A 12,203-nucleotide genomic window follows, 5' to 3' on the forward strand; every position below is an offset into this window, starting at 1 on the left:
GGTTGGGGTGCTCACCCCTGAGAATCTCCCTTCCAACCAGGATACTCCCAACAGGGTTACAGTTCAGAGGCCCTCTGGGATTGATTGTTCTTGGGTGAGAGCTACTTTGTTTTAAAGACCTAAATTATTCTATAGGAATGTCTATAGATCCTGTATAGGATTGGAGGAACAATAGAATTATGGACATCTCTTTCAAAAGTCCACCAATGGAGCATTTTCTACACTGACATCGTAAGCCATAGTAACTTCTCATTTTGATGCCACAAATGAGAACGCGAAGACAACAGTTATTTGTTGAACAGCAAGACATTCCTAAGTGAACGGTTAAAAGCTCGGAACGTGCTTTGATAGACGTAGCATGCGGTGAGAGCAGCTGAAACACGAGCGGTCCGCGTATGGGCCAGGTGGGAGGCAGAGGGAGCTGCACAGGGAGGGGAGGCAGTGGATGCCACTCATGACCGTGACCTTGAGAAGGCGCAAGTTATGCTGGCCGTGGATGTTTTTATACATCAGAGTTAAATGGGTCTGGTCTGAGGACTTTTTGAGCAGAAAGCTTCTATAGGAATACTCATTCTCAAAGGAGGGAGGAAGTGGGGGCATGGGGCTTAGCCTGCACTGGTGGAGCCCAGAGGCAGATCTGCTGAAGGAGTGAGGCTTTCGCACTGGTCAGGTTCTTGGCTGAGATGTGCCTGTCACATGAGGACAGGGTTCCACAGAAATCAGAAACAGGAGCTTCACTGGGGATGGCGTTGATGTCACTTGGAAGAAAAGGGTCCCTGTGAAAAGCCCTTTGAAAAAGGAGATTGGTATCCCAGGGATGCCTGCCACCCCCAGAATCTGATGGAAATAACGACCAGCAATTGTAGTAATAAGCTACCCGCACATGTTAGTCCATTTTCCCATGGCTCTAAAGAGCTACCTGAGACAGGGTGATTTAGGGGGAAAAGAGGTTTAATCAACCCACAGTTCTGCAGGCTGCATAGGAAGCATCGCTGGGGAGGCCTCAGGAAACTTACAGTCATGGCGGGAGGCAAAGGGGAAGCAAGGTCCTTCCTTACAAGGCTGCAGGAGAGAGAGAGCAAAGGGGAAAATGCTACACACTTTGAAACAACCAGATCTCATGAGAACTCACTCGCCCACCGTCAACGAGATCTGCAAGGAGGACGTCCATGATTCAGTCACCTCCCACCAGGCTCTCCCTCCAACACATGGGGATTATAATTTGAGATGAGATTTGGGTGAGGACACAAAGCCAAACCACATCATGGCAGTTCACCTGGGGGCCCCACTTCAGGCCACCAAGGGAATAAGAGGGCTTTCCAGAGATGCGTTTCAGGATAGCTCCACAGTGGACGTGGACACAGGTTAGTAATGGGTCAGCGTTTCTCAGGGGCCCTGACCAAGATGCCTGATTCTGGATTCATGATAGCTGTGCTTTGTTCCTCACCTATAAAGCTTACAGCTGTGGCCCATGTGCTCTGCAGGACCAGGCATCCTGAGGCCTAACTCCTTATCCCAGTTCTGCCATTACCCCCTAAACCCAGGGAGCCCCAGCTGGGAGCTTAGAAAGGCAGCTTCTCGGCTCACAGCAGAGAGAGGGGACAGTGAGGAGGCCGTGTGAGTTGACTGCAGTTATCACCTGTGGTGCTGTTGGTGACACACACTGCTTCACAGGGCACCCTTGAGTTCATGTCTTGCTGCCATCTAACTCTTTCAGAGTTCTGTGTTGGGATGGCCAAGGTGAGGCCTGAGGGAGGAAGAGGAGAGCTGGGCAGCGTCAGGGGCTTTTCCTCCAGGCCCAGCTGATGTGGTTGTCTGGGTGCAAGGCTGCCCTCAGCTGCTGTGGAGGCACCACTTGGCTGAAAGCATTAGCTTCCAGTTACAGCACAGCAGCCTCCTGCCCTCCAGCACCTTGCTGGCCACATGTGCTTGTAGGCTGCTGCCAAGCCACAGCTGTTCCTAGAGGCACGATATTTTCCTGCCTCAGAAGTTAAGCCACGAAGAGACGGCACTTTTTGGTGAGTGTGAAACAGGCTTCTCACCCGGGCTCTGCTGACATTGGGGCCGGATGTACATCCTCGTGGGCCACTGTCGTGTGCACTCAGCAGCCCCTCCACCCCCCATCTAAAGCTAGCAGACCCCACGCCCCAGAAAGGTCTCCACCATGGCCAGGTGTCCCTGGGGGCAAGGCTGCCCCAGCTGAGAACCACAAGCATATGTAGATCTGAGTGACACTGTAGGCCAGGCATTTCCAAGCCAGAAGGAGGAGGCCCACTTTTTATCACAATGAGGAAGTGGTGGAAAAACTGAAGGATGTGTTGATGGGGGCCCCTAAGAAGCCGGTGTTCACTACAAAAGGTCCTAACACTTTTTTCTGGAATCTACAAATAAGATGTTATCCCACTGACCATGTCGGAGGACTGTAGCCCACACCCTCACCTCAGCTGAATCAAGGAGTATGGTGATAGGTATATTGTTTTGGTTGAAAGTGAATTCTGAAGAACAGCCATTTGTATTCCAGCTTTTTAAGAGACAGAGTCTGTGCTCTGTCGCCCACGTTGGAGTGTAGTGGCGTGATCTCTGCTCACTGCAACCTCCGCCTCCCGGGCTCAAGCAATTCTCCTCCTCAGCCTCCCTAGTGGCTGAGATTACAGGCATGCGCCGCTATGCCCGGCTAACGTTTGTATTCTTAGTAGAGACGGGGTTTCACCATGTTGGCCAGGCTGGTCTCAAACTCTTGACCTCATGATCCTCCCACCTCGGCCTCCCAAAGTGCTGGGATTACAGGCATGAGCCACCACACCCGGCCCGCTTTTTAATTCTTTATAAAATAAAATTCCCTGCGAGGTGCAGTTCATGGAATCCGATAAACTAGAAATCGCCTGGGCCACAGCACAGGAGCGCCCCAAAGGAAAGCAGGTTCTCCCGAAACAAGTTTCCAGTCGGGGGTTTTTCCCAAGGCGCGGCGTGGTCTGGGCAGCAGCCCTTTCTGGCCTGTGCCTCGTGCGGTAGAGAGGCGTGCTGTCCTCACGGGTCGGGCACGCGGTCCTCATGGGTTGGGTGTGTGGTCCTCACGAGTTGGGTGTGCCGTCCTCACAGGTGTGTCTGTGTCTGTGCTGCGTTGCCAGCTGGCAGCTCGTGGGTCCCACTGACCTTTCCTCCTCCACGGCCACCTGGGCACGACTGCTGGCGGATCTGTGGTTCTGGCTGCACGTGGGGCAGCCTCTGTCCAGCCCTGTCTTGTCTGCTGGCTTGTCTTCTCTGTCCTGAGGGAGGTTCCCCGAGGGAAGCCCCCAGGCTTCCCCCTCTGCGTGGGTGCCTGGGGTGTTTCCCCTGATCATTTACTCGCAGAACGTTCCCGCCGCTGTTCTTCAACAGCAGGCAGGAGTCTGAGCTGAGTTCAGAAGGGAACAGACACAGTCTATGAGTTTGTTCCTGAAACCCGTGGAATGTAGCTGGGTACTCAGGCAACTGTCTCTTCTACGTAAAACACAAAACAGAAAAAGGAGGTTCGCGTGTACCTGAGTTTGCATTATGGATATTTAAATGCCAGCTGTGAGGGAGTTTTTGTGCTCAGTTTGAGACCTTGGGACGTCTGTTGTGGCTGAGAGCATTGAGCAGGGCCAGTGTCAGGAGCGGGCAGCAAGTTGCAGATAGGCAGGCTCTGAGCCCATCACCAAGCCACAGAACTGGTGGTGGGAGATGCAGCCGGGAAATGGGGGCGTCCTGCCGTGCTCTGGGGAGTTGCTGCATCTTCTTTTATGGGATAATAAGAAAATATAGTGCTTATATCTTTGGGGTTTGAAGTGTTGGCATGCAAGAAAAATGAGGTGTATTTTCTAAAACTCTTGATTGTGAAAGAGAAAAAAAAAATACATAAAAACGAGATGACTTGGACTATTTTCCCCAAACAGATATTTGGAAACTGGACGTTTGGAACGCTGGTATTCACCGTGATGGTGTTCACAGTTACACTAAAGGTAAGTGGTCTCGCGCTCACGTTCCTCCCCCAGCCACAGTGAACCCCTGCAGTGTAGGCCTCACACGCTCTGAGCTCTCTGAATTATAACTCTGTACTGAGGCTGGAAGCCACTCTCCACCCAGCCTTGGCTGGCTCCTGGGGCACCCCTGGGCATCCTTGTCCTGCTGTTTAGACAAGTAATGCACAGCCACTCAGCACACCCGGCCACCCCACGTGCAAACCCCAGAGCTACACCAGAGGTAACCTCAGGAGCAAGCTGCTTCTTTGTGAAAGAATTCAGGCTAGAATTGTTTTCAGTGGCAAGTAGCCCTCCCCCCAGCGCCATCAAAATACACTTTAATTGAAACAAATTAACGTATTTTGAAAAATTTCACTCTTTAAAGTTCAGTGAAATTCTATACAGAATATATCATTATGAAATCTCAAAACCTATCAGACTGAGTCTTAAAAAGTGATACCAAAACATTCCTAAGGTGATTTTCTTAGGTAGTGATGTAAACAACACCTGACTCTAAAGTAACTTTCTGGCCAGGCACAGTGGCTCACGCCTGTAATTCCAACACTTTGGGAGGCCAAGGTGGATGGATCACCTGAGGTCAGCAGTTCGAGACCAGCCTGGCCAACATGGCAAAACCTCATCTTTACTAAAAACACAAAAAGTAGCCGGGCGTCGTGGCACGCGCCTGTAATCCCAGCTACTTGGGAGGCTGAGGCACGAGAATCGCTTGAACCCGGCAGGTGGAGGTTGCAGTAAGCCAAGATCGCACTACTGCACTCCAGCCTGGGCGACAGAGGGAGACTGTCTCAAAAAAATTTTAAGAAGTAACTTTCTTCAGTAGAGACATAAAGAACACCTTAATCTGAATGACTTTCTTTGGTGGTGATATAAACAACACCTTGGTCTGTGGCCCGCACGCTGCCATCTGGGAAATACATCCATGGCTCCTTTACCTAGGACCCAGGGCTGTGGCGTCCCCACATTCTTCCTCTCCACGCACACTGTGAGGTGTGGCTTTGTCTTCCTGAGCGGTGTGAGGTGTGGCTTTGTCTTCCTGAGCGGTGTGAGGTGTGGCTTTGTCTTCCTGAGCAGTGTGAGGTGTGGCTTTCTCTCCTGAATGGTGTGAGGTGTGGCTTTGTCTTCCTGAGTGGTGTGAGGTGTGGCTTTGTCTTCCTGAGTGGTGTGAGGTGTAGCTTTGTCTTCCTGAATGGTGTGAGGTGTGGCTTTGTCTTCCTTAATGGTGTGAGGTGTGGCTTTGTCTTCCTGAGTGGTGTGAGGTGCGGCTTTGTCTCCTGAATGGTGTGAGGTGTGGCTTTGTCTTCCTTAATGGTGTGAGGTGTGGCTTTGTCTTCCTGAGTGGTGTGAGGTGTGGCTTTGTCTTCCTGAGTGGTGTGAGGTGTGGCTTTGTCTCCTGAATGGTGTGAGGTGTGGCTTTGTCCCTGAGTGGTGTGAGGTGTGGCTTTGTTTTCCTGAATGGTGTGAGGTGTGGCTTTGTCTTCCTTAATGGTGTGAGGTGTGGCTTTGTCTTCCTGAGTGGTGTGAGGTGTGGCTTTGTCTCCTGAATGGTGTGAGGTGTGGCTTTGTCTTCCTTAATGGTGTGAGGTGTGGCTTTGTCTTCCTGAGTGGTGTGAGGTGTGGCTTTGTCTTCCTGAGTGGTGTGAGGTGTGGCTTTGTCTCCTGAATGGTGTGAGGTGTGGCTTTGTCTTCCTGAGTGGTGTGAGGTGTGGCTTTGTCTTCCTGAGTGGTGTGAGGTGTGGCTTTGTCTTCCTGAGTGGTGTGAGGTGTGGCTTTGTCTCCTGAATGGTGTGAGGTGTGGCTTTGTCTTCCTGAGTGGTGTGAGGTGTGGCTTTGTCTTCCTGAGTGGTGTGAGGTGTGGCTTTGTCTTCCTGAGTGGTGTGAGGTGTGGCTTTGTCTCCTGAATGGTGTGAGGTGTGGCTTTGTCTTCCTGAATGGTGTGAGGTGTGACTTTGTCTTCCTGAGTGGTGTGAGGTGGGGCTTTGTCTTCCTGAGTGGTGTGAGGTGTGGCTTTGTCTTCCTGAATGGTGTGAGGTGTGACTTTGTCTTCCTGAGTGGTGTGAGGTGTGGCTTTGTCTTCCTGAGTGGTGTGAGGTGTGGCTTTGTCTCCTGAATGGTGTGAGGTGTGGCTTTGTCTTCCTGAGTGGTGTGAGGTTTGGCTTTGGCTTTCTCTTCCTGAGCCGTTTTTTGCAGGCATTGAGTCGTCATTGCTGGGTCTTATGTTTGGTTTAGTTTTTCGTCACCCCCTGGCTCTCTGTCCTGCCCATCACGATCATTCTGACTGCTCAGATGACACCGTTAACTGCCCTTTTTTTTTTCCTTTTAGCTTGCATTAGACACACACTACTGGACTTGGATCAACCATTTTGTCATCTGGGGGTCGCTGCTGTTCTACGTTGTCTTTTCGCTTCTCTGGGGAGGAGTGATCTGGTAAATATCTGATAAGTAGCTGATAATCTGATAAATATCATGTGGTTGTTATTTTTTTTTATCAAGGGTTGAAGACACATTTTCCGTGCAGCCCTGTTGGTTGGGGCAAGTGTTTGTTGAATAGCTGCTGTGTGCTGGGTGTCGTGGGGTCCTGGGATATAGTCGGGGGCAAGACACCGGGGGTTTCCTGCTCCTGTGACTTGCATCTTCCGGGGGAGAAAGACGCTAACTGATAACAGCTTGTGACGAGTTATACGGAGGAACAGACCAGGATTCTGCACCAGGGGACCCAGGCCAGATTGAAAGGCCAGAGGTGACTTTTCAGAAACAGTCATTTGAAACCTGGAAGAAGAGCCATCATCACAGCAAGTCCCAGCTGGTAACCGCCTCCCACAGCGAGGCACTGGCCAGGAATTCGACAGGTCCTGTCTCACTCCATCCTCACGCCCCGCAGCAAGGTGGGGCCCAGGCATGGTGGGGCTGGACCTTGCCCACAGCAGCCTGACTCCTGGGGGAGCCTCTGGTTTGGGGGAGAGCAGCAGGCACGCAGGCCCGGGCGGGAGGAGGTCCTCCGTGAGTGGGAGCCGTGGCCAGCGGAGAGGGGCCCGGACCAGGCTGCAGAGCAGGCATGGCGGCCTCCTGGACCACCGGCCGTGAGGATCCTGGCTTGAGGCTGTCGTGGTCAGTCGAGGCAGAGCACAGCAGAGTTGAGTGGCTCTTTTAAAAACCCCACGGTGGCTGCGTGTTGAGCTGGTGAGAGCGACATAGGCATGGTGGTCAGTCTAGAGACTGTCGCTGTAAGCCAGGAAACGACGCTGAGTGGTGGGCCCAGGACCAGGTCCCAGTGTCAGCCCCAGCGCAGCAGCCTCTGCCACAGCCCTCTGCAGACCCGGGGTCAGTAGCCGGCCTAGGGAAAGCCAGCAACCCACTCAGGATCCCTCAGGGCCCCTGACCTGGGCGGGATTCTCAGCTCAGGAAGAGTCCCTCCGGATTCTCTCATTCAGCCAGCGGCCCCTGGTGGCCCCAAGTTGCATTACACAGTCTCAGAGATGAGAGCCCAGCTTGGAGGGTGTCAGTCACCCTGCCAGCCCCAGAGAACCCTGCTTAGCTCTAGAGAGCCCAGCCCGGCTCTGGAGAGCCCGGCCATTCTAACAGCCCTGAAGGCGATGGCTCTGTAAGAGGAAGATTCCATCCCAAACCTCTCTGACCAGCTCCTGGGCTTTGTAGCCAAGGAGCCACAGCCCGTCAGCCTTGGTAGAACCACGGCCTCTCACATTGTTTCCTAAAACATTGACCCCACGTCTCTGATGTGCTGGGAGCTCACCATGTCACCACCGCTTGTTGATGAGACTCCATCCTCCTGCCCGCCACCAGCACCACGTGGGTGCCCCCAGCCCCATCCCAGGTCTGCCAGCAGCTCCGTGTCCCTCCCGTTACCCACCATGCCCTGCTTCCGTTTCCCTCGTGTTGTCCACACACCAGACTCACTGTGCTTCCTGGAGGTGGGGCCCTATCTCTGTGTCTCTGCCACCATCCATAGTGCCTGGGATGTGAAAGGCGACCAGGAAACGTTACCGGAAGGCACGTATAGACGTGGACCTGTGGACTCGGGCTGGCTGCGGGTCACTGGTCCCTGCATCCTTGCCAGCCTCCCTCCTGGAGCCTGACGCAGACGTCTTTGAATCATCCTCTTTCTGGGGAGAGAAGTCATTGCTTGCTCTGTACTGATGACCAGTGCTCAGGACGTCCTTCCCATCCGAGACTTCAAGATAGAAAAACATCCCTATTTCAATCCCTTTGTGTTTTGTTTTTTGTTTTTTTTTGCTTCTGTGAAACTGAACTTCAGAGACTTCTATGTCCCCTTTGAGATGACTTCATAGAATTCCTTCTCCCGTTCCTCTTACCCCAGCATTACCGGGAGGTTCAGTGTTCATTTTTTATATGATAAATTCAGAGCAGGCTCCGTGGCTCGCCAAGCAACTCTCACTGACAAAAGCGTAAACTCCCTGAACAAACGGCCTCTCCAGTGAGTAGAGAGGCCGGCCCCAGGGAGTACATGCCTCACCAGCGGCTTCTCTTCCCTGCCCCTCAGGCCGTTCCTCAACTACCAGAGGATGTACTACGTGTTCATCCAGATGCTGTCCAGCGGGCCCGCCTGGCTGGCCATCGTGCTGCTGGTGACCGTCAGCCTCCTTCCCGACGTCCTCAAGAAAGTCCTGTGCCGGCAGCTGTGGCCAACAGCAACAGAGAGAGTCCAGGTACGGAGTGTCCCCAGCCGGGGCGGGGGTGCCTCAGGGCCCTGGCCTTAGGATTGGGAGATGACCATTTTGAAAGACAGTGTGAAAGGTTTGGATTTCATAAAAAGTGATCCGTTCAAGTATCACTAATGAGCTTCCTAATGATGCTTGGTGTTAAACATCAGGTACATTTGCGATGACCGATGTTTAATTTTATGTTTCAACCTAAACAGTCATCTGAAATAAGACACAAATAAGAGAAAAAAGACTGATACAAAAGGCAAATTATTTCATGTAAATGCAAACCTTTTTTAAAATTAATCATTACTTTAAAAGGTTGAATTACATAATTTTTAAGGATGGTAAATCTGGCTGGAAACGGTAGCATCTGTATCAGGAAATGCTGATATTGGTGGAGCTGCTTATTTTACACACTCCCAAGTTTTAGGCACAAGCAGAATTCTGGGTCCAGGGAAGACGTGACGATGCCGAGTGTCCCCCCAGGTGCAGGGTTTGGCAGGTGTGAGGACTTAGCTCCCGGTCCCCCATCCTTTTCAGCAGCTGGCCTCTGCCTTCAAGCTCAACCCTAAATCAGAGGCAGTGACCACGACCCACCTCTGCTGCTTTACTGGGAAGCCTGCCTGTCCTCAGAGGGCCGCTGCAGCTGTCACGGTCCCTCAGGACTCTATTAACAATGCAAGTTTTCAAGTTTCATCCCCGAAATTTCTAATCACTCCTTGAGATGGGGCCCTGGACTGGGCAGTGCTGAAGCCCAATGGGGAAACGAGGGGTGGGGGGCCCCTGGCAGTGGCTGCTCCTGCAGGGTGTGAGGCTGCCCAGGTGGGAGGAAGGCGGGGAGTGAGTGGGGGCCGGGGTCCCAGCCCTGACTCACTCACGTAGCTCAGACACCTGGGGACTGGCTCCCAGCGGTGCTGCTGTGCTAGGAGGGAAGACAGGTCGCCCTCCCTTGGGGGGCACAGCCTCACCCACCACCCATCTCCAACAATCAGAATGGGACCCTGGCTTGAGAGCTTTCTTGGGACATCGGTGCCGATTTAAAATGTTGAAACCGATGCCACCAGTTCCTGGCACTCCCTCCTTCATGCCTCCCGCCACAGTTTGTAAAATCAGAGCGAGCAAAACTCGTGGTGAAGAGACTGCCTCTCAGTGTAGTGAAAATGTCCACACACAGCTCCACTGACTCGGGGGCCACAGGCAGGAGAAACGCAGCAGAACGTGCAAGTTGGCTGCTTATAAGAAGGTCCCACTGAGGGGCCTCTGTGCAGGAGGGGAGACAGTGGGAGCAGGAGCCAGGGCCCAGGCTAGACTCCACGGCCCCCAGTGCTTCAGGGGAAACTCACCGGCCCCAAGCAGCCACTCGCTGCCCAGCCCTGCCTGTGGCCCGAGAAGCAGCTGTCCAGTGGTAGTTTTCTCTAAGCATGGTCCTTGGTTCCTGAGCTCTTTAGCTGTGCAGTTCCACAGCGGGCACACGTGTTCATGACAGGGCTCTGTGCATGGGACACGTGTTCATAACCACATCCCATACATGGGGACATGGCAGACACGCATGTAACGAGGACATCAGGCACAGAGGAGACAGCAGGGCTGGGGGTCTGACCCCGAGAGAGAGCAGGTACAGCTTGGGGGTGTCTGCTGGGCCCCTAGCTGTGGCCACAGTGATGTGGCTTGGGGTTTGCAAGAGTCTCAGCCCCACCTGGCCCCTGGGTGCGTGTGGCTGCAGAGGTGCTTGGTCAAAGATGCCTGAGCAGGCAGGAGTTGAACTCAGGGTGTTAGGAGGGCCTCTCCCCGCAGGAGTCTGGGCTCTTCCATGCACTGTGCACGCAACCTCCGGAGTCGGGGCTGCCGAGGGCCACGCCCCCAGATGTGTCTGACCACAGGCCCTCTGCTCTGCGACTCATCTCCAGGATGGGTGGGCACTTTGGGAATGCCAGTGAGGCCCCTCCCCGTCCCACCCTTTGTTTAGAAGCCCCTGTTTTGCTGTGGGTCTCTGCGTCCCACAAGAGCCCCGGGAACGCTTATGAACAGCCACACAGCGGGACCTGCAGAAGGCATAAAGCAGGGGGTGGGAGGGGCTGGCGGGTCATGGTGGGGGGCACCAGTGTCCGCCCAGAGTGACCAGAAGAACGTGCACGTGGTGGCGAGCCTCTGACTAACTGAGCTCTGTCTCTTGTTTCTCTTTCCTTCCCATTTCCTTCCGTCTTCCGACCGCTTTGCCTAAATCCTCACACCTTGTTCACACACCCCTGTGTGCGTGGCCGCTGACCTCGGGACTAAGACTAAGAGCCAGTGCCTTTCTGTCGAGCAGTCAACCATCTTTATGCTTTCTCAGACTTCCAGCAGCCTGAGTTTCTGACGGAACAAGGTGATGCTCCTCTGCCTTCCACGCGCTTGGGATGGTAGACACGGGGCAGCAGGGCCATGCCCGTCACCAGAGCCCTGAGTCCACGTGCTCTGACGCAGCGTCCACCAGGCGCTGGGTACAGCAGCCCCATGTCGGGAAGTCCCGCCACCACTTACACCTTCTCATGCACAGACTGATCGTGGGCTGCGCTTTCCATCAGTCACAGTTAACCAGGGTTTCTCCCTCAGCGTCCGTGCAGCCTCAGAACCCACCTGTGTGAGGGTTCAGACACAGCTGACAGCGGAGAGCTGGCCACATGACCCCTCACACAGGTGTCAGAGGGGTTGCTAAGCAGGAAGGTGTGAGAGTTTGCAATTCACAGGTCATCCAGGCCCTGAGCTCACACACCCTTCCCTCTGCAGCCTCTAGAGCGTGGATCACAAGGCCTCCTCCCTCACGCACCCACTTCTGTGCCCATTCTGCAGCTGGAAAGACTGAGGGCAGCTAGGATAACACGGTTTGCTCAGGACCCATGCACATTTCAGAAAAGGGGAGCCAGGCCGAGCCACACAACTGGAGACAAAGAGGGGACGGAAGTGTTTGGTGTCAAATGTTTGACCAAATTCCCTTTTTACTCTTTTTTAAATGAAAACCTCATTGTTTTTCAAAAAAGCCTTCTATTAATAATTTGCTTTAAAAATGATGACCTTGGCCTTTCTGGGCAGTGTAGAGGCGTTCACACGCCATTTTTCTGCGGTGGTGTCCGTGGTAAGAGCCGAGATTGCAGGGGCCTGCACGCCATCCTGAAGTCGCGTTCTGTCTTTTAGCCGTGTGCTCCTGCACCAAATACCGCCTTCACGCATGCCTCCAAATCAGTGATGCTTTGAAAATGCATACTTGGTATTACTGTTTTACCAAATGCAGCTTAGAAAAATGCCCAAAGCAGAAAAAGGCTTCTTTTCCCTTTAATAACATCATCTTATATATATTTTAAACACGATTTTTAACTGACAAAATGGTCCTTTTTTAAGTCCAAGCAACTAATCAGAATCAAAATTTTTCTAATTTAGTGTCATCAGAATTTGTTAGATTAAATTGCAGAATTTCATCTCACCATTTCTGTACTTGAAAACATTTAGGATGAAATTATTAGGAACATTTTAATGACTCATAAGGGGT

General features: G+C 53.0%; 1 protein-coding gene across 8 annotated transcripts in view; it reads left to right on the forward strand.

Moving 5' to 3' along the window:
* Window positions 1-12,203, forward strand: part of ATP11A (ATPase phospholipid transporting 11A) — a 196,372-nt gene that overhangs the window by 176,478 nt on the left and 7,691 nt on the right. For 4 of the 8 annotated variants that reach the window (XM_019039796.4, XM_019039795.4, XM_055360359.2 and 1 more), the window contains exons 26-29: window positions 3,915-3,980; window positions 6,322-6,425; window positions 8,518-8,683; window positions 10,959-11,045. In XM_019039796.4, coding sequence (XP_018895341.1) covers window positions 3,915-3,980; window positions 6,322-6,425; window positions 8,518-8,683; window positions 10,959-11,036 — 414 coding nt within the window. In that variant the 3' untranslated portion in view covers window positions 11,037-11,045. The remainder of the gene's footprint in view (window positions 1-3,914; window positions 3,981-6,321; window positions 6,426-8,517; window positions 8,684-10,958; window positions 11,046-12,203) is intronic. The other 4 variants (XM_019039791.4, XM_019039792.4, XM_019039793.4 and 1 more) reach the window with 1 other exon arrangement.

Source organism: Gorilla gorilla, chromosome 14, assembly GCF_029281585.2.
Source record: "Gorilla gorilla gorilla isolate KB3781 chromosome 14, NHGRI_mGorGor1-v2.1_pri, whole genome shotgun sequence".
In the NCBI taxonomy this organism is placed as follows: Eukaryota; Metazoa; Chordata; class Mammalia; order Primates; family Hominidae; genus Gorilla; species Gorilla gorilla.